The 12907-nt window shown below is 40.8% G+C and overlaps 1 protein-coding gene across 1 annotated transcript; it reads left to right on the forward strand.

Annotated features, from left to right (window-relative positions):
• Positions 1–9778: 9778 nt before the first annotated feature.
• LOC311060096 (serine/threonine-protein kinase pim-1-like) lies at positions 9779–11735 on the forward strand (the record flags this gene model as incomplete). Its single annotated transcript, XM_084078220.1, has 4 exons — positions 9779–9847; positions 10017–10064; positions 10259–10474; positions 11649–11735. Exons 2-4 carry the CDS (start codon positions 10044–10046, stop codon positions 11733–11735), a joined length of 324 nt encoding a protein of 107 aa, XP_083934346.1. The 5' UTR covers positions 9779–9847; positions 10017–10043.
• Positions 11736–12907: the final 1172 nt, after the last annotated feature.

The raw sequence follows: 12907 nt of genomic DNA on the forward strand, positions 1-12907 counted from the left end.
ACTATTTTTCTAAGCTTTTTGAATCTGACTGACTAGTACCCCATATATTGTAATACAAAACCTAAACTAACACTCAAACTAATAAAAATGCAACTAAAACTAAGCCTTTTGAAAGTCAAAATGAAATAAAAATAAAAACGAATGAATATTTTAAAACTTACGTTGTGGCAAAGCTGTTTGTGGAACAGATGTTGGTCCTGGTGATGGAATGACGTTCCATGACTGCTGTGCGGTCTCTGGTGCCTTCATGTTCACCACTGTAGGAGAAAGAAGAAGAGGTGGTGTTGCAGGGTCATTATAGTTAACTTAAAACTAAAGGAATAACGATAAATAAATACATTATAGGGAACTGAAATGAAAATAAACAGGTTTTACACAAAAACGATAATTTTCTGAAACTGTATTGTGTGTTTACAAAAGAAGTAACTGAAACTAACTAAAATCATACAGAAAGTTTCCTTAGTTAGTCTTTGTCAGTATCCAATATTTTCCTTAAAGCGAAAATAGCCGATCTGCAAGCTCACAAACGCATCGCGATGCGACACGTTGTGAGCTTGTTGATCTGAGTTGAAAGGTTAAAGGGGAGTGACACAGACAGGTTTAGGGGTTAAGGCCAATAAATGCTTCAAAATAATCCATCCGATTTTTTTCCAGGTGGCCCGTCCAAAAACTGTTCTGTGTTCTGAATGCCAGACTCGCCCAGTTACTAATCTGATCAATGAATCGCAGCTGTAACAGCTTCCTCCGTCATCTCCAGCGACTGAATCCAAGCCAGCAGAATGGATCTAATACCTGGATGTGGTTCCAACATGCTGTGGGCAATCCGTCATGGAGGTAGGCAGATCTGAGAGACAACATCAGGAATCCTGAATCGCGTCAATCTGTAGTTGTCCGAACAAAGTTCTGTTCAACTTCGGATGGAGTATGAATTGGGCTTTAGGGTCAGGAGTTACCCGGTGCTATCTGAGGCAGGGTGTCAGTTGTTGTTCAGACACAGGAAGCCCATGATGGAGAACAGATAGACCAGGATGAGAGCTAACAGAGCGGTCAGCAGGATGGAGTAACCCGTAAGAAAGAGAGAGAGAGAACGAGAAATAGGGAGGGAGAAAGAGACATTTTTTTAGCATTTCTTGTACATGTTTGAATTGAGGCATCACTTTCTGAGCTGAAAACACAAAAAAAACACAACTCTGATAATACTTATCATAGTGTGTGTGTGTGTGTGTGTGTGTGTGTGTGTGTGTGTGTGTGTGTGTGTGTGTGTGTGTGTGTGTGTGTGTGTGTGTGTGTGTGTGTGTGTGTGTGTTTGTTTGTTTATTACAAAAAAACAAAACAAAACAGGTTTGTCTGTCCGAAATACCAAAAATAATAACCTAATCTAATTTCCTTTTTGATTATTGCTTCCTTAAGTTTCTTTTTGAAACCAAATGTATTTTGAGTCAAATATGGGGGGAGCACATCCCAGTATGCCATGGCTCTGTACATTACTGTTTTCTTAAGTGCATTGATTCTGGGCATAGGTAAAGTAAAGTGACCACTTGATGCCTGTCTAGTATTATAACCATGTCTTTCATTTGCAGGTAATACCTGTAAAAACAAACTAAAGGGTTTCTGTGAGGAATACACATTCTTTAAAAACAGAATAAGGCTGCATGCTAGTCTTTCATCCACCCACCTCCATGACAGCCTGGCATGCATAGCATCCACACTACTCCTAACAGAGCAGTGAAGTGCTAGTCTTGCCGCTCTGTTCTGAGCAAGCTGAAGTTTACCAAGTTCTTGCTTTGATGCACTAGACCAGATAACACTAGACCAGTGTGTGTGTGTGTGTGTGTGTGTGTGTGTGTGTCTGTGTGTGTATGCATGCATACCAGTATGCTGTAGAATAGCTTTGGGACACACAGTTCCAGGGTGGAGGTCAGGACGTAGGCTAGATGGTACAGCATCTCCACTTCATCAGCATGGCCTTGTATCCCAGGATGAACTTCCCATTGTCCCCCACCGGACTCACTGGAAAACAACACATTACATACTGTTACTACCTGCTCCCAGGTGCTTGATGGGTACTCATTTTGAACTGACTGTGATTTTATCAGTGGTGTTTTTAGTATTGTAGTATAGTATTCTTTCTTTTTTTTTTTAAACTAGGAGTAGTTTTAGATTATAGTAAGCCAATGGAACATAATTTTGTTCAATTATGCATTTCATGTATTGATGAATGACAATAAGGATAGATAGATTTGTATCTATCTATCTATACGTAGTGTCATACCTGAACATCGGTGAACACAGCCAGGTTGAACTTCCTCTGGAGTGCTTTGGTTTCTTGTGATGATTTCGGTAACATGTTTGTTTTAAGGGACGAGGTTGTTAACCTCATTCCCAACCCCCAATATGGAGGACTAGGGATTGTCCTTGGTCTGACCCCTACCCTTTGAGCTGTCTGGCATGGTTGGACCTGTCAGCAGAGCTCTCTGGGTCACTGGGATAACACAAGCTCCTCCACCAACGTCAAGGTGACAATCCATGGGAGGAGACCCAATTTAGTCATTGCCAATTCCCAAACTGTCCCCAAGTGTCCTGCAGTCCCTGTTGCTGCTATAAAGTGCTATGTGCATCAAGGTTATTAAAGTTAACTAAAGATAAATAAAAACTAGGGTAAAAAATACAACTAATTGAAACTGTATATCCTTACAAGACTAATTAAACTAACAAGAAAATATCCTTACTTTTAGTCTTTGTAAATATTTCATACATAAGACTAGTAATGTACCAGTTTTAACTGTGAATACATCTTTTCAATTTGTATGTTTTTATAACACAATACCTATGACCTTTCTGATTCTCACCCCCTAAAATAAAAAACTAAACCTAACACAATTAATAAAAAATAAACTACGCATTTTCAAAAACTAAACTTAACTAGCAAAGCCACTTTAAAAACAAACTAAAACTGAAAACATGAGAGTCAAAACTTAATTCAGAACTAAAACAACCTTGATGTGCATCAGCAGCTTCTGCAGTGTAGCAAAAAGAACATGATCACTTGATCCATCGCTAGCTTCCCACCTGCAAACACTGTAGCCAATAGTGTTTGTTGGAGCGGCCAGCCAAGCTGGATGCACTGCTGCTGCCTGGTGTTGAACCCAGCTACCTGCGTGGTGTGAGTGTTTTACCTCTACCACACCCAGACGCTCCATCATAGATAGATAAGACAAATTAGACAGACAAATTAGACAGACAGACAGACAGACAAACAGTGTGTGTGTGTGTGTGTGTGTGTGTGTGTGTGTGTGTGTGTGTGTGTGTGTGTGTGTGTGTGTGTGTGTGTGTGTGTGTGTGTGTGTGTGTGTGTGTGTGTGTGTGTGTGTGTGTGTGTGTGTGTGTCGATAGATAGACAACAATTTAGGCATTTAGCAGACACTCCTAATCCAGAGCAATTTACAAGGACAACACAGTAATACATCAGTTGCAGATACATAGATAGATAGATAGATATACAACAATTTAGGCATTTGGTTTACAGTAAGCAAGGACAACACAAGGTAATACATCAAATGCAGATAGCTGACAGACAGACAAGATACACAGATACAGTATATATATTATTTTTTTGTTTCGTTTTTTGTAGTTTTTTTTTGTTGTTGTTATTTTTGGATTACATCATAAAAAATGTATTAAATATACAAACCTTGGACCTACCTTTACTTTTTGGATTTGATGTTGTGGAAAAGGTGATCTTGACTGCATTTGGACGGACTCTCACCTCTGTCGCCGGCTGGGTCTCATGCAGCTGGTCAGCCATTTCCACAGCACGTTTCCAGAGCGTTTGGGACCAGGAGGGTTGGACTGCAGCGAGCCGAGCGAGGCCTGATTCTGCTGTGTCGTTCTCTCCTGGATAATAGAATTATATAAACGTTATTTATTTAGCACTTTTCAAAAACAGGTTTACAAAATGCTTAACAATACAAATACAATACATACACAGGAAATATAAAGGCAATTCAATGCTGGAAAATGTAAAAACAAAAAATCACCTGGATCATCTCCCTGATGTTCTTAACCCACTCCTGTTTGGCCTTCATACTGGATGCCTTAAGAACAGTCTTCTTGTGAGAGGTGGGGGTCCTTCCTGCCCACAGAGCAAACTTACAGGGGTCCCCTTCAATAAGCTCTGTCACCCCCATAAGCTCTGTCACTTTATTCGCATACCGGTACTTGGTTCTGCCAGCTGAGTCTCTGATCTCCTTGCTGAAGACCAGTGAGTTCTCAAACAGGAACAGGTGGTGGTTGCGACCCTTCCGGATGAGAGTCTTGGGGTTCCACACTTGGAAACTGTCATGAAGGATCAGGTCCCCCTGGACATCCAGATTCTCATCAAAACCCTTCAACATGGCGACGTTCATGGCATCATTGGCTTTCTTAGGCACACTGAGCATCACCTCCAAACCAGCCTCAATGTCTCCTCCCTCTCCCTCCTGACAGCAAGACAGTAAGTCCTTGAGCAGTAGCTGGTACTTGGTGATTCTCTGCACAGGCTTGATGAGGTAGAACTCGATGGAATTAGCCGGGCCCAGGCCATGTTTCTGCCGGATGTCATCAAAGAAGGTTTGATGTTCCAATATGAGGTGACTGGAGTCAGCTTTGTTCTTACAGTAGTCCACATACATGTGGAACTCATCGACCCACATGGTGAAGCAGTGTCCCACATCCTCTGGCAGCTCGCAGTCGATCAACTCATTCAGGAAAATATTGCTGTGAAAGTCATATATCTCCTGGATGTTACCAAAGACGACGTGCTGCTTGTTGAGGATGCCTGCAGGTATCTCCTCATCAACTCCACTGGCCATCTCCCACTGGTAGGTCTCCAGACATTCGTGTAGATCTCTAACGTAGGCTTTCTCTGTCTCTAACAGCTCACCCATGATGAACTTCATCTTCCGGGCTGCCTTCCTCTTCTTCTCGTTGACCTCCTTGTCGTCGCGCAGCTTGATTTTCTGGTCATCGGTCAGAAGAGGTTGGCAGGGAAGCAGTTCTCTGGGGAGCAGCGACAGTCTCTTGTGAAGGACATGTTTGAGCTCTTCGATGTAGGTGGAGACCGCGTCCTCTGGCTGGGTGTGATCGGCGTCCACCTTGAAGAACTTCTCCATCATGGAATCCCTGTGTCGGTCGGAAGGCTTCTGGTAACGGACAACGTCCTCAGATATCAGCCGGGCACAAGTGTTGTAGTTGTTCACCATCATGTTCACGATAATCAACAACTGGTCAACTGTGGTTGTGAGCAACTTTTTATACCTGAGAGACTTTACGTTTAAAATCCAAATATCGAATTAAAACACCAGACGTTGTCTGTTGACCAATGGCGGCGCGAGTAGCGTAAACAACTTCTGAAGGGCACGCCCACACCTCGTCCAACGTGTTGATTTGAACCCCGAGCGACGTTGCCATGTCCGCTTATTATAAGCTATAAACTTTGGGCTTGTTTTTTTCTATGAAGTTGTTTGTAAATATTGGCGTGTTGTGTTTTTTGGGGCTTCTTTCTAAAGTGTAGTCGCTTATTTGGGCATGTTTCCTAAATGTTGTTGCTGTAAACCAGCAGTTCTCAAAACATGTCAAGGACCCCCAGATTAATATGTATTTGTCTACGGACCCCCCATCTAAAAATATGTTTTGCCAGGGACCCTACCAGATTTGAGTTGTTAATTAAAACAAAGCAAGTCTTTTGCACACCTACAAATTAAAAATTAAAACAAATAAAACAAAAATAATAATTATTGCAATTAAAAAATAAACACATGGAACCAATTCGTTACGTTATGCAACGACAGTGGTGGAAAAAGTACTCAAATATTTTACTTAAGTAAAAGTATCAATAATGCAATGTAGAAATACTCTGTTACAAGTAAAAGGCCGGAATTCAAAAAGTACAAAAGTATTGGTATAAAAATGTGCTTAAAGTGCCAAAATTAAAAGTACTCATTATGCAGAATGTCCCATTTCACAAGCTTTTTAATGTATAAAATATAGCAGAAAATAGCAGATCTACAATTAAGCTCATAATGCGTCACAATTACGCATTGTGGAGGTATAATATGTTTTCCTCCAATGTAGTGGAGCAGAAGTAAAAGTACTGAAAACTGGAAGTACTCCAGTAAAGTAAAAATACCTAAAAATAAAGTAAGTAGTACTTGAGTAAATGTACTTAATTACTTTAAACCATGCATGTTGTTTTAGTTCAATGGTTAATATTTTCTCCTCTAAACTTACGAGTCACTTAATTAAAACAAAAATAATAATCATCATCTGGACTAGTTTTATACAAATCACGACCGCAGACCAATCAGCGCTCAGGGCAAGCGACCACCTGACCAAGCAACGGACAGAATTTCTACAGCTCGTGTGGGATGCTGCAGGTATAAAAAGGTTCTGCAGGACCGGTACTGATCAGAATGCTCAGAGACTGTCTCAGAATCGGACGCATTCACCTGCTTTACAGCGATTTAACCTGCTTTACAGCAATATTATCACCAAAGGACGGAGGATACATCACTAGAGGAATCTCTACACATTGTTGTCATCAGAGCCAAGGCTTTTGATCAACGTTTTGCTTTAATATTTGTTGCTTTTTAACCAGCTTTTCTTCCAGAAGTTGTAGTCTATTTGTTTCAAATAGGCTACAACTGTCAACTAACCGGTGAGTTTTGATTGATTTCCTTGGGGTTTGGTGGGATCTGTCTCTTTTAATGCTATTTAAGCTGTTTAAAATGCCTATTTAGTGATATGTTTGATTTTAGCGTCGAGTTATGTCTAAAGTTTAGAAGCTAAGTCAGTGTGGATAACATCTCTTCCGTTACCGTTGCTATCATCTTTAACGATAAACAAGCTAGCTGACAAAAGCATGTTTATCATTAATAGATGTGTAACGTCTATTATGTAACTTAATGTTAGGTTTGTTGTTTATTTTCAAACGTTTAAACGTTCTTAACGAGGATTAAAGGGGTAACTGTCAGTGTTCTACTGGGTTTAATGAGTTACATAACGTCTCGACGTTGTGGCTTGTGTACCTTTTGAATCAGACAACGGCTGCTGTCGTGTGTAAAAAGAACAGATCTACAAGCTAACAACCTGTTGCATCATGGGGCGTTGTTAGCTTGTAGATCTGTTCTTTTTTGTCAAACGATAATGTCTCTCGTTGAGTCTTGTGTACGTTTAAATCATACAACGGCCGCTGTCATGTGGAAAAAGAACAGATCTACAAGCTCGTGAGCTTGTAGATCTGTTCATTTTGGCAAACATAACGTCTCTTCCGTTGCCGTTGCTGTCGTCTTGTCAGGTATTAACGATAAACTAGCTAGCTGACATTGTTTATCGTTAAGAGATGTGTAACGTCTGTTATGTTAGCTGGTTGTTGATTTTCAAATCGTTCTGAACAGGATTAAAGGGGTAAATGTCATTGTAATAGGCTATTGGTTGTACTGGGTTTAAAAGAGTTGCATTACAACGTCTTATTGTGGCTTATTTACGCTTGAATTAGTGTGACAGTCATGTTTCAGGGCTACGTTTGAATCAAACTGTCGTTTGTCGTTCAAATCAGAACAGATCTACAAGCTTAGCTTTTAACCTGTAGCGTCAATGTTTGGGGCGTTGTCAGCTTGTAGATCTGTTATTTTTTGCCAAACAATACCGTCGTACTGTGTGGTACAAAGCAGCCAGGCCAGGCCTGCATGGGAGCGGAGCCGTTAGGCTCATTTTACACAATATTTAATTTAGTGGTGGAAGAAGTAGGCCCACTCAGATGATTTTATTTAGGGTACTTAAGTCAAAGTAGTAATACCACAATGTAGAAAATAGTCTGTTGCATGTAAAAGTCCTTGAAGTAGCCTACCAAAGTAACAGTACTCATTATTATGAATGGATTTGACCCACATTTTTTTTAAATATGTCCTAATATTTCAAAAATAGCAGATCTACAAGCTCACAGTATCACTTGCATGCATTGCAAGCTGGTAGATTGGTATTTTCAAATAGATGCAGTGACAAATGGGGCTTAATTGGTTAATAAGTATCTATATTTCAAAAATAGCAGATATACAAGCTCACAATGTGTGGCATTATGATGCATTATGAGCTTGTATATTGGCTATTTTTGAATAGTAACAAATGGGGCTGAATTGGTTAATGTTTTGTAATAATCAATGTAAATCTACACTGTAACTAATGTATTGTAATGAGATGTAAACATTATGGGCATTACACAAGTATGGAGAAGACATTGCTTTCTTTTAAAGACCCTTTTACATTTAGAATTGGCTTACCTTATATAGAAAGTACTTTGCTGGGTGTTTTTATTGTGGTGTATAGTTATGTATTGTCTTGTCTAGAATGTATGCATCTAATGAGATGTATTGAAAAATGTAAATACTCCATAGAGTATTTACATTTTTACTTCCATATTACTATAGTACTGTAGCCTACCTCAAAATTGTACTTAATTAGCCTACAGTTGGTATCTGTTTAGTTACTTTCCACCACTGACATAATAAACTGACATATATCTCTCTCTGTCTTTCTCCCTTTCACAGGTGTCTCAGCTCTCTCCCTCTCAGCTCTTTGTCTGTCTATCTGTCTGTCTGTCTCTCTCTCTCTCTCTCTCTCTCTCTCTCTCTCTCTCTCTCTCTCTCCCTCCACAGAGCAGGATGGAGCTGTATTTCATCAAGATGATGGAGCTGTATCTCATCAAGAGGGTGGAGCTGTATCTCACCAAGATGACCAACGAGACGTCTTCCTCTGGACGTGCAAGTAAGTTACTCTATTATTTGACCAATAATGAATTACTCTAATACATTTCTGCTGTTTGACGTTTAGCTCCTCACTAGATCTACAAAATATTTGAATCCAATTTGGAATTTAACAAACATTTCAGCTAAAGGCAGCTCTCCACCGCACCGATTTTGGTTCTCAACATTTTCATATTTGAACTGGGACCCCCCCCCCCCCCCAACATAATCATATTTGAACCCTGACAAGCACTTGGAATTGTAGGAGTTGTGTAGTTTGACTCGGTTCCACAGATAAATATTGCGAAAATAGCAGATCTACAAGCTCAAACAAACGCCTCGCAACGGTTGGCTATTTTCACAATATTTGCGTCTTTCTTGGTTTCTCACTCTGTAGGGAGTCACAGCGTTGATGTTCTCCTGGAGGAGAAGACAGAGAGTTGGAAGTGGTCAGTGTCACCATCCTCATCCTCATCTTCATCCCCTTACTGTGACAAGAGCGGTAAGCTATGCTATGCAGTAGATAGATGGATAGATAGACTGCATAAAATGCTGGAATCGGTATCGGCGAATATGCCAGTCTATGCCATTCCCATACCACGTAATGATGATAGTGTAATATTTTGAATGTTTCAGTTGATGTTGCACTACTGTTTTATACTCTTACTGTACTCTTTCCGTTATTATTTTACTAACTTATAGCTGCAATTTAACAATTAGAATTAGAATTTCTATGTTTTCCTAGATCCGTGGTTCTCAAACATATATAATTCCAAGGAGCCTACAGGTCCATTTGGTTCCATTTGTACACTCTCAGAGTTACAGACCTGTAAGAGTCCCCAGATCTCAGTTTGATTCTCAGATCCTAGATTTCATTTATTTATTACACACTGGTATCGCTAAGAAAATAATTTATAGAGGCAGGTAGCCCTAATAATTTAGATAGATTGATTGATTAAACTTGTTTTTTTTTGTCTGTTTTAGACGACTTATACGTCCAACAAGAGCCTTTGGGGAATGGAGGCTATGGGACTGTCTTTGGAGGCTACCGTAGAGCTGACAACCTGCCTGTAAGGAACACACACACACACACACACACACACACACACACACACACACACACACACACACACACACACACACACACACACACACACACACACACACACACACACACAGTATTTATTTACCTATCATTGATGAAGCCATGAATGATGTATTTGTGTCTCTCTCCTCAAGGTGGCGATCAAATACATTCCTAAGGAGATGGTGGCCTACACAGAAGTGGTGAGTTGTTTTTAGTTGTTTGAAATGTTCACCAGTTCTTCTCTCTATAATATAGTGTCTCTCCCCATATTATTTATGTGGGACAATACATTTACCTGAAACCAGTCACTGTCATGGCCATTGTCAGTCAATGGCCCCAGTAAAATATACTTGTAGATAATTATGTAATAGAGTCTTTGTTACTGTGACTTCAGACTGTGAACGGGAACCTGCTCAGGATTCCCACGGAGGTGTTGCTGCAGAGACAGGTAGCAGGGACCTCGGTTGGTGAGTCTGCAGCCGTCACCCTTCTGGACTGGTTTGACCTGGGTCAGCAGGTGGTCCTGGTCCTGGAGAGACCCGTCCCCTCCATGGACCTGTTTGACTACCTCATGGAAAGAGGAGGCAGCCTGCCGGAGCATGAGGCTAAGGTAAGGGGATGGAAGGATGGATGGAAACAATTAGATTAAAAAAACACTGTGTGTGTGTGTGTGTGTGTGTGTGTGTGTGTGTGTGTGTGTGTGTGTGTGTGTGTGTGTGTGTGTGTGTGTGTGTGTGTGTGTGTGTGTGTGTGACTATGTCCATTAAATAGATCAATCTAGGTCATGACAGTTGCCCTGCCAAGGTAAAGAGCAGTAACTACGAAAGAGAAAATCACTGAAAAATGGGTTTAAAAGTGATTCAACTGGTCAGCCAAATGAGATATCGACATATAAGTGATATTACACTAATTTTGCATCTGTTCTTGAGGTAATTGTTTATCCCCCAAAATCGCAAAGGCTAATTTGACCTTTGGGATACACAAATAAGTCGGCGTGTCCAAAAACGTAGTTACTGCTCTTTACCTTGGCAGTAGTCCAACAGTCTCATAACATGTCTTTCTCTGTCATATCCCCTGGCCCTGTCTCGCTGTCTCTCTCTCTCTCTCTCTCTCTCTCTCTCTCTCAGACCATAATGGAGCAGCTAGTGGACGCACTGATAGAGTTCCATCAGAAAGGTGTTGTTCACAGGGACATCAAGCTGGAGAACATACTGGTGCAGACAGCCTCTCAGGGTCCAGTGGTCAGGGTCATAGACTTCGGCTGTAGCTGCGCCCAGACAGATGAGGAATACACCGACATGGCTGGTACAATATTGTTTTGTCTTTTTATTTTTTGTGTGCCAACTTTTCCCCATTATCTGCCACTTATGGCAACACTTACATGTGTGTAGTCTTGTCACTGCTGAGCCCTACTGGTTGGTTGTTGGACTGGTTGGTCCCAGGGATGATATAACACCTCCTCCTATACACATGGAACCGCCTGCCGCTTCTTTTCATGTGCCAGTGAGAAGCTTCACCTGGAGGACGTAGTGTGTGTGTGGAGGAACCACCCTATTCCTCACAGTTCAACATGCCTGCTGACAGGCGTCCTTGATCAACCTGTAGGAGTTGCTAGTGCAGTGACAAAAAACACTGATTGGCTTCCCTCCCACAATATTGACCATTTGTGCCTATGTCTGCTCTGGACATTGTATGGGCATAACATAAGGTTATGTCTTATGTTATGGCGTGTTTGGTAGTTCTCACTTGCTCTTACCCTTTCTTTCTCTCTGTGTGGATTCTAGGAACCTTGGATTACTTCCCTCCAGAGTTCTTTGGAGTTGGGCGCTACAGGGCAGTCCCCTACACCGTGTGGCAACTTGGAGTGGTGATGTACAACATGGTGTTTGGACGCTTTCCCTTCAACTTGGTCGATGGCGACCCCCTCCAAGAGCCACAGATGAACCCTGAGCTGCTGTCCCAGTGTAAGCCATACACACACTCAAGTACACAGCAAAATACTTCCTTTTATTTATTTTGACTTATCCTTTAAGCTTTAATGTCTTACTTTACCACGTGCTGTTTACATTTCTAGCTCATAAAGTATTCAATAAAATAAAATAAACTATGAATGATTGTACAAATGGACCCGCACATTTCACACAGTCTCTTTGTCATTCTCTCTCACCCACAGTACACGCGCAGTCACACGCACACACACACACACACACACACACACACACACACACACACACACACACACACACACACACACACACACACACACACACACACACACACACACACCGTTTCACTAACTTTTAATTCTATCTTTTCAGGTGGCCAGGACTTTTTGAGCCACTGTCTCGTCAAAGATCCAGCATCCAGGGCGACATTACTGGACCTGTTGTACCACCCCTGGATACATCTGGAATCATAGGGTTAGTAATAGGTAAGTAATATTGTTACATTTTTAAAAAATCGTGAAAATACATATATTCTTTAAAGTGAACATTTTAACTCAAATCTTTGCATCTGGGGGATTCTACATATGTCTTCTAAATCCTTTTTTTTTTTAAAAGAATTTATGTTGCTATAATATCAGTGGTTCTCAAACTGTTTTCATGTCAAGGACCCCCAAAATGATATGTATTTGATTTTGCTATTTTGTCTCATCTGTTTAAGGAAATAGGTAGCTGATATATTGCACTTTTACCTTAGCCCTAGGTATACTCTTGGTTGCTTGTTTTTGCAGAAAATGCACTTAAGACTTCTGGTGATTAGTAGTTTTCGTCCCTACCTATGTTGAATGCACTTATTGTAAGTTGCTTTGGATAAAAGCGTCTGCTAAATGACTGTAATGTAATATTTGTCCGTGGACCCCCCCCCCCCCACCTCATCTCAAAATATGTTGTTCCAGGGACCCCCAGAAGCAAATATTCGAGTTAAAAATGTATATATATTCAAAGATTTGCACACATCTTCACAACTTTATTTTTCAAAAACAGTAGATCTACAAGCTCCTATGATCTTGTAGATCTGCTATTTTTGAATAGCCCAAAGA

This window comes from Gymnoscopelus microlampas (assembly GCF_963454915.1).
Source record: "Gymnoscopelus microlampas genome assembly, chromosome: 14".
Lineage (NCBI taxonomy): Eukaryota > Metazoa > Chordata > Actinopteri > Myctophiformes > Myctophidae > Gymnoscopelus > Gymnoscopelus microlampas.